The 16,770-nt window shown below is 44.6% G+C and overlaps 1 protein-coding gene across 1 annotated transcript; it reads left to right on the top strand.

Annotated features, from left to right (window-relative positions):
* Positions 1–13,790: 13,790 nt before the first annotated feature.
* Positions 13,791–15,296, top strand: LOC311228674 (delayed-rectifier potassium channel regulatory subunit KCNS3-like; the record flags this gene model as incomplete). The annotated part of the gene is made up of 1 exon (XM_084314612.1): positions 13,791–15,296. The coding sequence occupies one exon, from the start codon at positions 13,791–13,793 to the stop codon at positions 15,294–15,296; it is 1,506 nt and encodes a 501-aa protein (XP_084170738.1).
* Between the last annotated feature and the right edge of the window lie 1,474 nt (positions 15,297–16,770).

Raw genomic sequence — 16,770 nt, 5'->3', positions numbered from 1 at the left:
TCTGATGAGGAAGGCTATGGAGTGAGTCGTATTGGATTCATAGTAGCAGGAAACCTTAAACCTTCATAGAATAAAAAAAAAAGCGCACCATTTTAGATGGAGAATATGTGACATCATGACAATCTGATGTGGATCCAATTAGATTCCAAATTAATTTGCAACATAATAATTGTTTTAAATAATGATATACAGATGAATCTTGAATGAGCTAAATCTTTTTTTTTATCCACTTTTTCTCCTTATTTTTCTATTTTTTTCTCCCATCCCAATTTCGCCTCGCCAATTCTCCCCTCCCCTGTCTCGAACGTTGCTAGACTATGCCTCCCACTGGTTGGCTGCAGTGAGGACCAAGCCTTGCATCACGTGTCCCCTGCGGTACACGAGGAGGCAGCTGTCGCATCTTTTCACCTGAACAGCGCAATCTCAGTGGCGAGGAGTAACGTGTGGGAGGCTCACGCTGCCCCCGATACTTCCTGATTCTGCTGTACAGGCGCACCAACAGACCTGTAGGAGTCGCTGTCCACAAAGTCCAATCCCCACCCACCGGCTTTCCCACCCCTAACACTGCCAATTGTGTTAGCCGGTAGCAACGCTGAGAGCTGGGCTCGAACCCAGCATCTCCTGCGTTAGAGGCGAGCGCCTTGCCCACTGCGCCACTTAGCCGCCCTTGAATGAGCTAAATGTTCATATAGCATAAACCTTTTTTTTTGTAACACTGATTTAAGTTATGTTGGCAAATAATTGTTAAACATGTTGGTTACCCCATGACTCATTAATTCAACTTTAGTGAAGCTAACCCAGCAAGCATCAGGTGACCCAGGCCAGACCTTTCCAGAAACTTTTGGTAAACACGGTTAACAGCATTTTTTCAATCTCTTAAAAGCAGGGGTATTCTTAGTCCGTTTTTAAAATCCCTATAATCTCAATATTGCAGTTTATACAATGTTTAAAACACTGGTTTAAAGACAGACATCAGAACAACTTTATTTTGACACCTTTTTGGGCTGTTTGGACGCCTTCGTCCAATAGACGAATTAAAAAAAAGTTCTGGGAAGTTTAGCTGATTTTACCAGAGAACCAACCATTCCACGTGATGCTAAACCGTAATCACTCTATAATTAATTAGTAGCATCAGAGCTGTCGACTTAAAATCCCATTGGCATCCGTGTTACTTGGAACCGTTAATAATCATCACTTAAATTCTTAAATGGGGGGGGGGGGGGGGGGGGACAACTACAGTCCACTTGCAAGGCAATTTTGAACCCATCACATCCAACTCACTCATATTCCGGCTCATCCATCTTCGCGTTAGTCTTGCACTCTGCGTGGTCCGGCAGGGAGATTTCATTTTCGTACACCATAGCGTTGGAAAAAAACTGGGGAAACAGCAGGACACATTCGTGGTTACCCTCTTTCAAGGTTCAACAGTCTGCATCCAAGAAGAGCACCGCCGGGCATCCTCCTACCTTCCTGGTGGTTCCACAGGTGCTGCCGGAGAAGAGGAAGTAGGCGACGCGGTCGTCGCTGTAGGCGGGGCCACAGGCGGGGTCCCTCAGGGTCAGCTGGCTGAGGTTCAAACTGGGAACGGATTCCAGCTTCACTGCCAGAGTGGCCATCGTTCCATTAGAGAAACATTCTGCGGAGGGAGGAAGAGGCGTCGGGAGAGGAATTTTATGTGCCCATCAAATCTCCTAAAAATCACATACGTGTTATCAAGCTTTTTATGAGTCCCATCAAAACTCCTGAAAAACACACCGGTCAGCGCCGAGGGAAAATTGCAAGCCACTGAGAGTTCTTGGATGTTGGTGTTGGCTTGTGGATCCCTCAGAGCCACGTCCAGCCTGCTCTTAATGGAGGAGGCTTGAACTGCCTGAGGGAGGAGGGGAAAAAAAAGAAAATTGAAAAATCAATGCTGCAAAGTGAGTTGTGACTAGAGCCGCGCGGGAACATTAAGTGTGCAGCTCATACCTCAAAAACGGCGTCGGGGGCGGCGTTCGGCACCATGAAGCTGAAGTGAGTTCCGTTTTCTATGAAGCCGTATTGCTGGGCCAACGCCGGGGTCATGGCTCGTTTCCCCAATACGGTCTGAAAACCCCGGGTTCCATATTTCACAGTGACGTGAAAGTTCTCCCGATCGCAGCTGGCGGAGACGGAGGGAGGAACTACAGAGAAATAAATCAAATCAAATGTATTTGTATAGCCTGAAATCACAACGAATTGCCAACGAAATTAGCTTCACAGATCAAGAAACATCACAATAAAAAAACCACAATAAGTAAATTAACTGATGAGCAAAAGGCGTAGCCTTCATCTAAAAAGTCAGGTCTTTAGATTGAAGGAAGGCCCAATCGGCTATTCACCCAACAAATTGCGTTGGAATCTTTCAAAAATACACTTCCTGAAAGGATCTAATGGGGTTCAAGGTTCATAGTTCTGTATAATTTTTTTTAGTACTCTTATTATTCGGGATAATATACCACAAAACGTAACGTTATTGACAAATATTGAAACTCAGTTAGTTTGTCTTCCCTTTTGTTAGCATGCAGCAACAATTCGATCTGAAATTTGTTTCAAAACGGTTGCACCCTGGTGAAAATTAAAAAGTACAGTAGATTCATTATCTGTTCTTATGCACGCCTGATGATACTAAATCCAAATTGAACTTGGCCATTTGAAAGATATATATGTGCGAATTGGCTATAATAAGGCAATTTATAAGCCTGCTATTCTTTTTTTTATCCACTTCTTCTCCCATTTTCAATTTTTCTCCCATCCCAATTTCGTATCATCCAATTCAACCCTCCCCTGTCTCGAACGCCGTTTCTTGCCTCCCACAAGCCGGCTGCAATGTGGACTAAATCATGCATAGCACGAGTCCCCTCCGATACTTGAGGTAACAGCAGTCGCATTTTTTTCACCTGCGCGATCCTTCAGTGTCAGGGGTCTGCGCTTTGGAGGGGCGCCGCCCCCATTGCTTCCCGATTCTACTGCGCAGGCGCACCAACAGACCTGTAGGAGTCGCTGTCCACAACGCCCGATCCCCACCCATCAGTTTCCCACCCCCTAATACTGCCAATGTGTATTAGTACGGACGACCAGCTAAACTGAAAGCAATGTGGAGCGCTGGGCTCGAACAGGCGAACCCAGTGTCTCCAGTATTCGTGGTGAGTGCCTTGCCCACTGCACCACGTAGCCGCCCATAAGCCTGCTATTCTATAATAATATTTCAAATTGCATTGGTCCGGATGGGAGAATTCAGTACTGCATCTACAGAACCTTCCGTTTAATCATCTTCCCTTTATTAATTTCCTTAGATTTTCTGTACACATGATCTCAAGAAGGTATACTGAATGCGATCAGTGGCAGTTGTTAATGTTATTAGCATGGTGTTATTCACCGTCAAAGATGCAAAGAAAAATCATAATTCATATTCTCCTTGGTCATCACAATTTAAGCAAGCCTAATAGACACAATATTTCTGACACTGGGAATACATAATACTGAGGTACGTAGAAGTGGAGCAATAGTCCATTTATAGGTATGTATTTTAGGCGGATTTTCAGAAAATAGGCTCCAGGCTTAACACTTTGATTGCCCAACCCGAGTTCTTGGGTTTACCCCCCGCGGGTTGAATGCCCATCACGAGAATATTCGTTTCTCGTTTTTTTTATTAGCGATCTGAATTCATATTTAATCAACCGAGTCTACTGTTGGTAAATCAGCCACCCCAGGCGCTCTGATGTGAAAAAAGCACCCCCTATCGTCTCCCAGATGGTAATTTGGACTCAATTAAAATGCATGGGGGAAAAAAACCCGGACTCCACATTTTACTTCTCACGCATGTAACCGGGGCCGATCAGCTTCATGATGGACCCTCAGCACAGCGTGTATACGCCGTTTTACAGTATACGCATGGGATCAATAAAAGGATTGATTTTTGGAATGGTCGATCAGGAATTGGAATAATCCATTTGGATACCATCCGATCCCAGGCAAGGAATCCATTTTTACCAGTATTAGGATAATCAAACCTTTTTTCACTGAGATATAAGCTTTCCCCCTATATGTGATATGGCTGTTTTGACTGTGCGAGTGATCAGGAAATAAGAGAATCGATTTACAGCTTGCGGCACCAGCGTGCATACATACACATATACTATCGATAATCTAGCGTTTATTTGAAAGAGATTCATAAATAGGCCGAACAATGACAACGTTCTAGAATATTACAGTACATCAGCGTTTATCATGGATTCTTTTGACAATGTTGACTGGAAATGAGTCATTGATAATGCGACGGGCAGATTAGACACAGCCATAATTTAAAACATAGATTAGGCGATATTAACGTTAACATTGAAGTGGTTGCTGGGCATTCAAGGGGGTAAAAAGGAAAACACGGCCGGCTCTGAAAGTGTTAAGAGGTTAAATCACTATTGCAAATACTATGCAATTCATTTTATTTATATCTTCTGCATGTCCCAGGTTGTCGATTTTACTGCATCACATAAACGTTTATCTTTATTGTGGAGCCATTTAACTTGAATTGGTGGTACACAGAAAGGTTGCGTAATCAGGATATCGTTAATCACTTGGGAGACCAACCTATGTCCACCAATGCAGCCTCCAAAGTAGCAGAGTGCGCAAAGGAAGAAAACTCTGGCAGGACCAACAAGCCAAACATCAGGTCAAGACGGAAGACGGTGACTCCCACTCCCCTCTGTTGGCAGATAAGAGTGTTAATTAATAGACTTCAGAGTCTAAATAATTAGGTGACCTTCATATCATAAACCTGAGGGTAAGTAGGATTGGGCGATAAAACTTAATTTATACTCTGAATGTGAAAATGCCTTGAGCAGCAATTTTCTGCATTCACCTTGCTGTCGTGTGGAGGGGAGATTTTGAATGCTTATACCCCTGCATGGTAATGGGTGTGATACAGTCAAATACAATAAAAATGAACTCAACCTTAAATTAATTTGAGAGAAATCTCTCAATATTTGTATTAAGTAATAACTTATTAATCTAAAGCAAAATCTTGCATCATGGTTTACAGTATCAAACGATATGATTAACAAGACGATAAATACTGAAGTATCTCCCAGCCCCGTGAAGCCTACCGTCTGCAGGACGACGGGGTCAGTGAAGGGCACGTCGAGGCTGAAGACCTTGGAGCCGTTGTTGGACTTGTGCACCTGAACGTTAAAACCTCTGGTGTTGCAGTCTGCCACAGTCAGCACCTCCGTGGAGAAAGTAATGTTCACTAGCGCCACATCAGACCCCAAGGGCCCAAGCAGTAGCTTAAACACCTTCTCCTCAGGAACGGTGTCTGTGGGGCAGAATAAAAAGGAAGCTTGCAATTAGTTTCAGAACGGGGCCCGTAGGCCAAATTTGGGCCCTCCACGCCACTATCTTCGCCCCCTCCAAGAAAAAAAAAAGGTTTCCAGAATGTGCAAAGGGATTCCATTTGGCCCATTTGCGATTATAATTTTTGAGGAGTGGTTTTTAAACCAACTTGATGATTACAAGGAATGAACACATAGTAAATTAGACCTAAACATCATAATTTACTTGTTAACGTGATCAATGTTTTCAGACTATATATAGATTAGATTATATATTGTAACCATCTATTGTAGGGCAAATATAACAGAGGGCATACATACCTTGTTGACCATTAGGCACATGACCAGAGTTAATTATATTGATTGTTTGTTTTTACTACCTGTACCCCCCCCCCCCCCCCCCCCCCCCCCCCGCTATGATGCCTGAATTTCCCCAAGGGGATCAATAAAGGAACATCTTATCTTATGTCCAGGGGCGACAGGGCTCAGGAGGTAGAGCGGTCGTCTGGTACAAGGTTCATTGTATACTTTTATGCCGTGACAAATAAAACTCTTGACTTGACATGGGAAGGTTCCTGGTTCCCGGTTCGATTCCCGCTTATTTTCAGTCAAAATTCCCGTCTTGTGAGAAAGAACCAAAGCATGGAGACTCACTGTCGGTGACTTGTGGGGGAGAAGACGTTGGCGGCGTGGTGATGCTGAAGAGGACTTTGTATCTGGTCTCCTCGCGCTCGTCCTCTTCAACCCAACGCAGCTCCAGCATCGGCTCAATGTTGTAAGTGATGAAGTACTGACCGTCCTCGACGTGGCTCTGCAAAGGAAACATGTCCTCGTTACAACTATGCTTGTGAGAGTTCCTGTGAAATTAGATGACACTATACAAAAGAGGGCTTTTTTTTTTTATCCACTTTTTCTCCCATTTTCTATATTTTCTCCCATACCAATTTTCGTATCATCCAATCCAACCCTCCCCTGTCACGAACGCCGTTTCTTGCCTCCCACAAGCCGGCTGCAATGTGGACTAAGTCATACATAGCACAAGTCCCCTCCGGTACTTGAGGTAACAGCAGTCGCATCTTTTCACCTGCGCAGCTCGATCTCTGTGGCGAGGAGTAATGCGTGGGAGGCTCACGCTGCCCCCGACACTTCCTGATTCTACTGCGCAGGCGCACCAACCGACCTGTAGGAGTCGCTGTCCACAACACCCGATCCCCACCCATCAGTTTCCCACCCCCTAATACGGCCAATGTGTATTAGTACGGACAGCCAGCTAAACTGAAAGCAATGTGGAGCGCTGGGCTCGAACAGGCAAGCCCAGCGTCTCCGTCATTCGTGGCGAGCACCTTTCCCACTACGCCACGTAGCCGCCCTCAAAAGAGGGTTTTTTTTTTGTCTTTTTTTTTTTTGTCTTTTTCCCCCTCCATTTTCCTCCGATTTCTCCCATCCCAATGTTAGTCGTATGCCAATTCCCAGTCCCTTCCTGGTCGCTGCGCACTTACCCCCCACAGTCAGATCATCTGGGAGAATGGAAGCTACCACGTGCTTCCTCCGACACACGTCCAGCCAATCACCGCTTCTTTTCACCTGGCAGCGCGGATTCTCATCGAGAGGGCGTAGCGTGTGGGAGGACCACACTATCCCCCTCAAGTCCTATCCGCGCTTAGCAGGCGCCCCGACCGAACTGTAGGAGTCGCTGTTTACAACGACCCGGACCCACCCCGCCAGCTTCTCCCACCCTCTAATACAGCCAATTGTATTAGTGCAGACGGCCAGCCAAGCTGGTGACAACCCCGGAGCTGTGAGCTGGATTCGAACAGGCGAATCCAGCTCACAGCTCCGGGGTTGGTGACGAACGCAATCTCCGCTCGGCCACCTAACCGCCAAAAGAGGGCTTTTAACAGTAAATAGATTTGCACCAAAATATATATGGAAATACAGTCAATACAGGGAGTTTCTCTTGGATTTATTTAAAGAGTGGTTTCCTTAATGCCATACATTGGCAAATGCATACAATATGATAACTCTCCAATTAGCCTTTGTTATTAGTCTATTGTCCATTAGTCTAGTTAAGGGGTATAATTTAATTCAAACTGTAATTGTGCACCCCTTTATGGTGCTCTAAGTGGCATTGTTGTTTAGTGTTAAGTATAGCTCTACATTCACATACACCACTGATAAGTGTGTTTGGTCAGTAACATGAGTCAGTCCCTCCAATCTTGCCAAGCCAAATGTACTTACTGCACTGGTAGATTATTTTACTTGGACACATTTGCTTAACCTAGCCCCGTTTTCTGAAAAGCCGCCTAAAGATACATACCTAAGTAAATGGACGATTGCTCCACTTGTACAAGGTCCATTTGCATGTTCTTGGTATCTAGGGACATCTATGGATCTTAGGGAATGTATTCCAAGTGTCATAAATATTGTGTACGTTACTAGGCTTGAGTAAATTGTAATGAACCAAAGTAGTATAAATTATTTTTATTTTCTCATCTTTGACGGTGAATAACACTGCTAAAATTGACCAGACATGAAAAATTGCCACTGAGCTGATCCAGCACCTTCTTGAGATCAAGTGTACAAAGAAAATCTAAGCAAATTAATAAAGGGAAGATGATTAAACAGAAGGTTTTGTAGATACTGAATTCTGCCATCTGGACACATGCAATTTGAAATAAGATAGAATATCAGGCCTATAAATTACCTTATTATAGCCAAGTCGTGCATCTATGGATCGGGCCAAATCTACCCTTTCCAATGGCAGAGTTCAATCTGGATTTAGTATCACCAGGCGTGCAGCAAAAACAGTGAATGAAATCTACTATAAGTACAGTTACTTGTTTATAGTGTAGATTTCTCCACCATTTTATCAGATTGCAACACCGTTTTTTGCTAGATGTTCCCAGAAAGGTAGAGAATAACATTCAGGTTTGTGAGATATAATCCCAAAAAAGATAAATAAAAAAAGTAAATCCACAAGTCATATGATTGACAGGAGCTGGCTAGTGTAGTTTTTCGAAATTCCAAAGCCCATAGACCACCGCAACAGAATGCATCACGCCATAAATCCATCTCTACAGACTGTATGAATTAATGTTGCATGTTGAGTTTCTTTTTCAAATGTAGCCAAGAGTAAAGACCCTAACCCTGTCAAAACAGAAGTCAAAGTGTATATTTTCAGCAAGACTCAGGCGTATAAGAATCTATTGGATCATGTCTCCAGCACCCCCACAGCAACAACCACTTAATGTCGAGGCTCTCATCCACATTCATTCCTTTTCTCCCCCCGCTCTCTCCTCCATGAGCTCAATGTAACGCGGAAGTGCAGTAGTCTATCGAAAGCCCTGGGTCTCCTCTCCTTACGACTACAAACAAAATGGCGGCACGCATTTCCTAGTGTCGATATTCACCGGTTTCCGACTAGATTTCCAAAACTCATATTTCACTAATAACACTTTAACCCATTGCTGAAAATATACACTTTGACTGCCGTTTTGACAGGGTTAGGGTCTTTACTCTTGGCTACATTTGAAAAAGAAACGCAACATTAATTCATAGTCTGTAGAGATGGATTTATGGCACGATGTCATTCTGGGTCCGGTACCGGACCCATCAGGCTTAAAACTAGTTTTTATTTCTCATTTGTGTCAGACCTTTTTTTTTTTTTTTAAACAAACATGACAACACACGATAAGATATACAAGCATTAATTAACAGTGCACATACAATGAAATCACCATTTAGTTAAATGTCTTATACAGGATATACCCCTAATACCTGCTATCTAATGCTAGAGAGCTCGTACCCCCCCCCTCCATTATCCCTCGCTCCTAACCAGACACTACCATTATATGCTAGCTTTTATTCTCTCCACCACTTCTAACCACATTGTCATTTTGGATTCATTGAGACCCAAAATTCTTGCTGTAGATATTTGATAAATCACATCGAGATATGCAAGAATCCAGACCTTCCGGCAAATTTTTTTCCGGTTGAAACAATCGTGATGCTGTCAGACCATTTTTGTAGTGTGGAGTTGTCTCCTGATTGGATAAAGTGGGAACGGGATACCAGAAAATGTATTTGTGTTTACTGCAGAGCAGAGGGACTGGGAGACTCATGTTACTGACCACCAAACACTATCGGCGATGGCTGTCGGGAGTGTAGAGCCATTATTTTAACATGTAGACCACTTATTTTAACAAACAAAAATGAAATACCACTTACAGCACCTTTAAGAGTTTACCGTGCTATAAAAAACATAAGAGTGGCGACTCTTTACCTTAATGGAAACACTGACCTTAAAGTAGCCGCCAACCGCCCCAACCGGAATTTTGACAGCGATGTGGTTCTCATCGACCGCCATGATGTACCGTCTGGCAGCCATCTCAGCGGAGTCCAGCCTCTGGCCACTGACGCCCATGTGAACCTGCAACAATCTGAAGTGGTCGGAGGTAACCAGCGGGTCGATGTGCCGGGGAAAGTGCCAGGTGATCATATCCGGGGTGAAGGAAAGTCCGCCTACATAGAAACGATCCCAATACCAATGGGATTAATGGATTAAGAGTTGAAAAGAATAAAAGAAACAATGTTGAGTTAACATGTGCCCAAAGTTCTCCAGAAATCTCACTGTACGTACCCGTTGGCGTTGGACAAACAGCGGCGGCATCGATTTGAGTTGCCAGCCACTTCTTCTCAAAGATGGTAGAGGTTTTAAGCACCGTCATAGGCACCCCTGCTACCTAACAACAAAAAGGAAAGGCAAAACAATAACAAAATAAAAATAAAACATGATTCATTCAAAATGATATAAAAACAAAAAAGGCCCGCCTGCAAAAATATGTTTTCAGGAGGAGTGATTTAAAAGAGAACAGATGCTTGGCTAGCCCAAGCCTCCTGCAGGAGAGAGGGGGGCAAAAGATAACAATCACACTAGTTTGATGAGAATTTTAGCAACAGCTTACATCCAGGATGTACGTTTCAGGTGCATTCTGGGGACTTCGCACGACCAGCCGCGTGGGCGTGTTGGCCACTCCGTAACCCCTCCTTTGGGCCTCGGCCACCGTCATGATCTTCTCTTCGGGGGTGTGGAACACAATGGAGGTCATTCGGAATCCTGAGGCACCCATTTGTTCCTGTACGTGGAATGTAAACCCAATTAATAGATCATTTAAATGTTCTTATTATATTCAAGTCCAAAAATATATATCCGGCAACAAAACCTGTTGATTAGCAGCTCGTCGGGGGTCGCCAAGCTTGCTGGTCCCAGGAATGGGCTGAGGAGGCAGCACGTAGTCCTCTGGAATCGTCCTTCTCACGGACACCTAGAGAAGAGCCCATTCCAGTGTTAAGTGGCAATTCATCTCTCACCCCCTCCCTCCCCTCTACCATGACATGTAATGCACCATCCTTGATGTCGACAGCCAGGGGCAACAGGGCTACTCATCAGACAGACATGAGAACATTACACACACACCAGCAGTGAGTCGTGATGTGTGCCACTTGCCTCCATGTAGTTGTGGTCACAGAGGATTTCTCTGGAGGCCCAAGGTGTGTAAATGCAGCTTTCCGCCACATGGTACAGCTCGTCCTCAGTCATACGGTTCCCGTGTAGTCGGAAATGTACAACTGTTGTGAATTTTTTATCTTCCTATATATAAATCACATGAGGGAGGGGGGGAATTTAATGTGACGTCACATTCAAAACAACTGGTGAATCTTAACATTGTCCTATACAAATCACAAAATGAGGAAAAGCATGAGATGGTCAAATTCAAAACATTACCACACAATGTGACATTACCAAAACATATCGATTACAAAGAGAACCGGTCTTACAGTACCTTGTTTTTAGCAAAGCAGTTGTGAACGGAGGCAAATATGACGGCACCGCCCAGTGGGTCCATCCTCATGCTGAATCCACACTGCGAGGCCAGGCTTGGCGTGAGGGGGAAGAGAGAGCCGTCTAAAAAAGGGGATTATAGTTACAGGCAAATTCAAATGTATTTTGTCATTAATTATACAGCACAACGAAAAGAGGGTTGGCAATGGCATCCAATCAGAGTACAAATGCAACAGTAAAGTGCAATAGTAATATACAATTTACAAGTGATTAAACTGGGTATATAAAATATAAATTAGTACTATACTGTGTCTGTGTGTAGTGCTAATGAGATGTATGTACAGAGTTGTAATATTAATATGTACAGTGATACAGGTATAAAGACATTATGGTAGCAGTCATACATGGCCAGGAGCATAGTAAGAGTATAGGATATGTACAGTACAGATAACATATCCAGCTATGTAAAAGAGTATGCATGTACCGAGATGTGGATAGACATACGTTAATATCATACAAATATATTCATTAAAAAGTAGATAAAAACTTACTGATGCCAACAGCAGCTTCGAGAAGATTCCCCCCAAGGGAACCGGTACTGAAGCGCATTACATTCCCCAGACATTTTGAGCTGACGTCTAGGATAAAGGCATTTTGATTAGTGAGCAGCCTACAGCAGAAAGTCAATTTATAGTAGTCTATGCATATCTAATAGGGCAAAGCAAAGAGTGCTTACCAATAGATCTGGCCTCCTGTTGTGCGCCTATGCTGCTTACAGTCGTCATGAGAATAACGAACCACCTGGAAGAGATCATGTGGTTTTGAATAAAGCAAAGAAACACATGCCCTAAAAACTCGAAAACATTTGACAAGAATATATATCATGTACAAACCCGGATCCAAGAAAACGTCCCATGGCACAACAGTGGCACGACTGCTATACTTTGATTCCCTGCTATTTATGTATTGTTTTAAATTAAGTTGGTAACGGGACCAAACGAAACGGAAAGCTTAAGTTTATCTCATAGCACCGGGACGGGACGAGGTGCGCGCTCAGCAAATCCGACCAAATACAGGTGATTTCTGTTAGTGCTAATTGGACGAGGAGGCGCCCGTTTTATAATCGGGAGAAGCCCCACGTGTTGCCCGAGTTGAATATAATGGAGGCTATATCACTTAAACTTTTTTTTGTCATAATAACAACAGCTGCAATCATATTCACAAATGAGCAAAAACACATTCAATCACATCTAGTTATATAATTCCAAGTGGGGAATGAATGAAATTAATGAAAAACTTTATTTAACAGATTGCAGAATGGGTACAAATACGGCTCAATATACACACAATTGTTAAGGGGATGCAGACCAGAGAAAGACGTTTGTCTTGTTTACATCAGGGACCCCCATTTTCAATTCATAGTGACATTTATGGCATGCTTGGCATAGGGACATACTATTTAGTATATACAACAGTGTATATTAGGGGGGTATATACACATTGTAAAATAAACTACACAAAATAGCCTATATGCAGCCAACATGTACCAGACAGTACCGCCCATCCACGCCTCTATTATTCATATAACGGTTCCACAAACACATGTGTCTCCCCAATGTATTAAATTTTTTCCTCCTTATTTCTAGCCCCTCCCTGTATTCACATCAGAGGAAAAACGACCGCGCGCACAGGGACCCTGTTCTCCTGCCCCGCCGTGGATGAGGAGTGGAGTCACACTGGTGGCAGAGGAGCGCCCGCAGTCCATCGCATGTCACCGTGACTGACACTACATGTAGTTCTATGATCGCGACTGGCAGTGCCTCGATACCGTACAACAACATTGAAGATACTAGAGAGGGAGAGAGAGAGAGGACAAAACACCAGCTACTGGAAGATTTTGAGAAGAATGTGAAAACTAAACTACCCCAAGTACTTTTAATGGAAAGAAAGGCTACAGGACCAGGTACAGTAACTAACATCACATTATAACTTAACTTGCTTTACTTTGCAAGACCAACTTACCATACCAAACAAAGAAGATAAGACCACGTATTGCACGAGGAAGCTTTCTATAGGCAATAGGCCAGTCTAGCCCATTTAAACCAGAACATCATTCAGGCTTTCTATGTTGGGAACTATAACGTTACCTTTGCTTTAATAATTGCTTGGAGTAATTTGTGGGTCCAGTTTCAACTTGTTGCCTCTCATCTCCTCTGACTCAGCTATAGCCTGCACTGTAATTTGACTCTCATGGTGATAATCCTATACTTGTCTTCAGCACTTGGAGAAGTGACAGTGGTGCCCTGTAGTGCTTCTTCACTCGCAACGCATAATAGGCAATTTTTTTTCCTGTTAATGCTTTATTGATTTTCTGCAGAGGACTAATGCATTTTTACAAATATTGCTGTCAAATGTGTCTTGATCAGACATCTCCACGTAAATATGTCATTCACAGTCTAGACTATAGACTCTGACAACAGCTTTTCCTAATATATTTCTGTAATATATTGTGTAATGTTTACCCACCTCTCAAGCCTGTACACACTAACCTTCAATTCCTGTTGTCATCTCCATACCCATGCTCCCCATGTAACCTCAGCACCATGGGGTACGGGCAAATCCTCCACCGGCGCGGGAACGAGGAGGACCAGGTCCACCTCAACGTGGGCGGGGAACGTCACGAGGTGGACCAGGACACGCTGCTCCGCTTCCCCCACACGCGGCTGGGCCGCCTGCTGCGCTGCCAGAGCGAGCAGGCCATCCTGGAGCTCTGCGACGACTACAGCCCGGCGGACAAGGAGTACTACTTCGACCGGCACCCCAGGGTGTTCCTCAGCGTGATCCACTTCTACCGCACGGGACGCATCCACATGATGGAGGAGCTCTGCGTCTTCTCCTTCAGCCAGGAGATCGAGTACTGGGGCATCCAGGAGCTGTACCTGAGCCCGTGTTGCAACGACTGGTACCACGGCAGGAAGGAGTACATCGAGGACAGGGACTGGGACATCCGGAGCGACGATCAGCAGGAGCCCAGCTTCGGGTCGTCCTTCGAGGATCTCTCGGCTATAGACAAAGACCTGGTCAAGTTCAAAGGTTCCTGGTGTGCAGAAGCGAGAAGCTACGTCTGGATAAGGCTGGAGGATCCGGGCCACTCGCTCGCCTCCAAGATCATCGCCGTGGCGTCGCTCATGGTGGTGCTCACCTCCATCGTCGCCATGTGTGTCCACAGCATGCCCGAGTTCCAGATGGTGGACGCCAACGACCGGCCCATCGAGGACCCCGTCTTGGCCATCCTCGAGGTCATCTGCATCATTTGCTTCACGACCGAATTCACCATCAGGCTAATCGTAGCGCCCTCCCCCAGGAAGTTCCTAATGAACCCCTTAAACATCATCGACGTTGCCTCCATTATGCCATTTTACGTCACGTTGGCTTTCGAGACGGTGGACAAGGAGAACGCGGAGGAGAACGCGGACCTGGAGAACGTGGGGAAGGTGGTGCAGGTCCTGCGCCTGATGAGGATCTTCCGGATCCTCAAGCTGGCCCGTCACTCCATTGGGCTGCGAGCGCTGGGTGCCACGGTCCGCCACAGCTACCACGAGGTGGGCCTGCTCCTCCTCTTCCTGTCTGTGGGCATCTCCATCTTTTCGGCCCTCATTTACTCTGCGGAGAAGGAGGAGGAAGATTCGGACCTGGGCACCATCCCCGTGGGCTGGTGGTGGGCCACAATCACCATGACCACGGTGGGCTACGGCGACACCTGCCCTGTGACGTTAGTGGGAAAGATAGTGGCCACTTTGTGTATCATCTGCGGCCTGCTGGTGGTGGCCCTGCCTATCACCATCATATTCAATAAGTTCTCCAAGTATTACCAGAGGAACAAAGCCTTAGAAGAGAGCCAGTGTTTGAATCCGCCCGACGGGCATGATCCGGACCTCCCGTACTACAACGTCAGAGACCTGTACGCCCACAACTTGTACCCGTTCCTGGCGGGCGTCGCCTACAGGAACAGCGGCAGCAGTGGCGGGGACGAAACGGACGCCTCCAGTCTCCAGGACATAGAGCTGATGTGCGATAATGACACTCTCGAAAACAGGGCAGCGAAATGAGATGCCCGGGCCACTCCAGCTGTTTTCCCTGATAGGTGCTCCTTTACAAACACAGCCCACCATGAAGCACTTAGTGGTACACAGGGGCACAGCTCTTCATCGCTGCCCCCCCCCCCCCGCCTCCCGCACCGTCTTCCTCTCCGGTTGTGGAATTTGACATTAAACCGTGGCCATTGGGATTTATTTTTTCTACTAGGAAAACATTGTGTAAAAAGTATCACTAAAAGCAGAAAGGCTCAAAGGCAGCGTGTTTGAACCTAGAGCACAGAGGTTTGAACGTCAACTCTCTCTCTCTGCCGGAGATGGTTGCAGCGATGCATGCTGACTGTAATGTTAATGTTTGCAAGGTAGTGTTCTGTATTGATTTTTCTGCTTGCCGAGAGTTCAGTCAGAATTTACATTAGCAAATGCGAAAGGGATACACTAACGACGTTACATAATGGACAAGAATATCGTGCATTTAGATTTATAAGTTGACTGACGTTGCTCCCTCTGCATGCACAACAAGAGTTACTTTTTACACACACACACACACACGCACATGCACACACGCACGCACGCACGCACGCACACACACACACACACACACACACACACACACACAAATTACGGTAATCACTTATGTAGATTAGACCATTCTGATGATGCTCCTAGAAATCACTTCTTATTTTTGCCCACATAGCTCTTTTAAAGAAATAAGCAATGATTTACCAGCGTATGGCTAAAACGTTGTCATAGATGGTTATGTTGGCATGTTGGCTGGCTCTCAGGGTTAAGCCATTATGAATAATAGTAATAAAATACAATTTGGCAAAGTGCCTCAGACGTAATATGCCTTTGATTTGTGACATTTCCCGGGTTGCATGGCTCATTCACCTCAGGATAGGTTCTGAAATCCAATACATTGCAATTCATCTGCATTATAGGAGAATGGTAGATAACATGTTCAATTCCACATGAATATGCATTTTTCTTTACTCAAAGGACTGTTAGAACTCATATCAATCACAACTATTTATTTTTATTTTTTATTTAACCTTTATTTAACCAGGAAGTCCCATTGAGATACAAGATCTCTTTTGCAAGGGAGACCTGGCCAAGATGACAGCAATAACATTTGCAAATATCAGACAGCAATAAAATGTGCGGTACATCACACAAGAACATAATAAAAGTGCATGTATACAATATACAATACATCACATGTAAACACAAAAACACAAAACAGAATAGTCTACATAATAGTAAAAGTGTACGACAGTAAAATACAGGGTAATACAGTAATTTTGCAGTTTTGCAGTTGGGACCCGACTAGAGAAAGCAGTGACATTCTTCTTGTAGGAAGTTATGTAATACAGATTTAAATTTGCAGAGGGAGACCAGGGTATCTAAGTGGATATGGTCCTGTAGCCCATTCCAAATCCTCTCTTGAGTGGTGGTATAATGTAGAAAGAATGCCGACTCCAACACAGTT

The sequence above is a fragment of the Notolepis coatsorum genome, assembly GCF_963971535.1.
Source record: "Notolepis coatsorum genome assembly, chromosome: 5".
In the NCBI taxonomy this organism is placed as follows: Eukaryota; Metazoa; Chordata; class Actinopteri; order Aulopiformes; family Paralepididae; genus Notolepis; species Notolepis coatsorum.
Note: the sequence above shows the minus strand (reverse complement) of the source record. Positions and strands in the feature narration are given on the sequence as shown.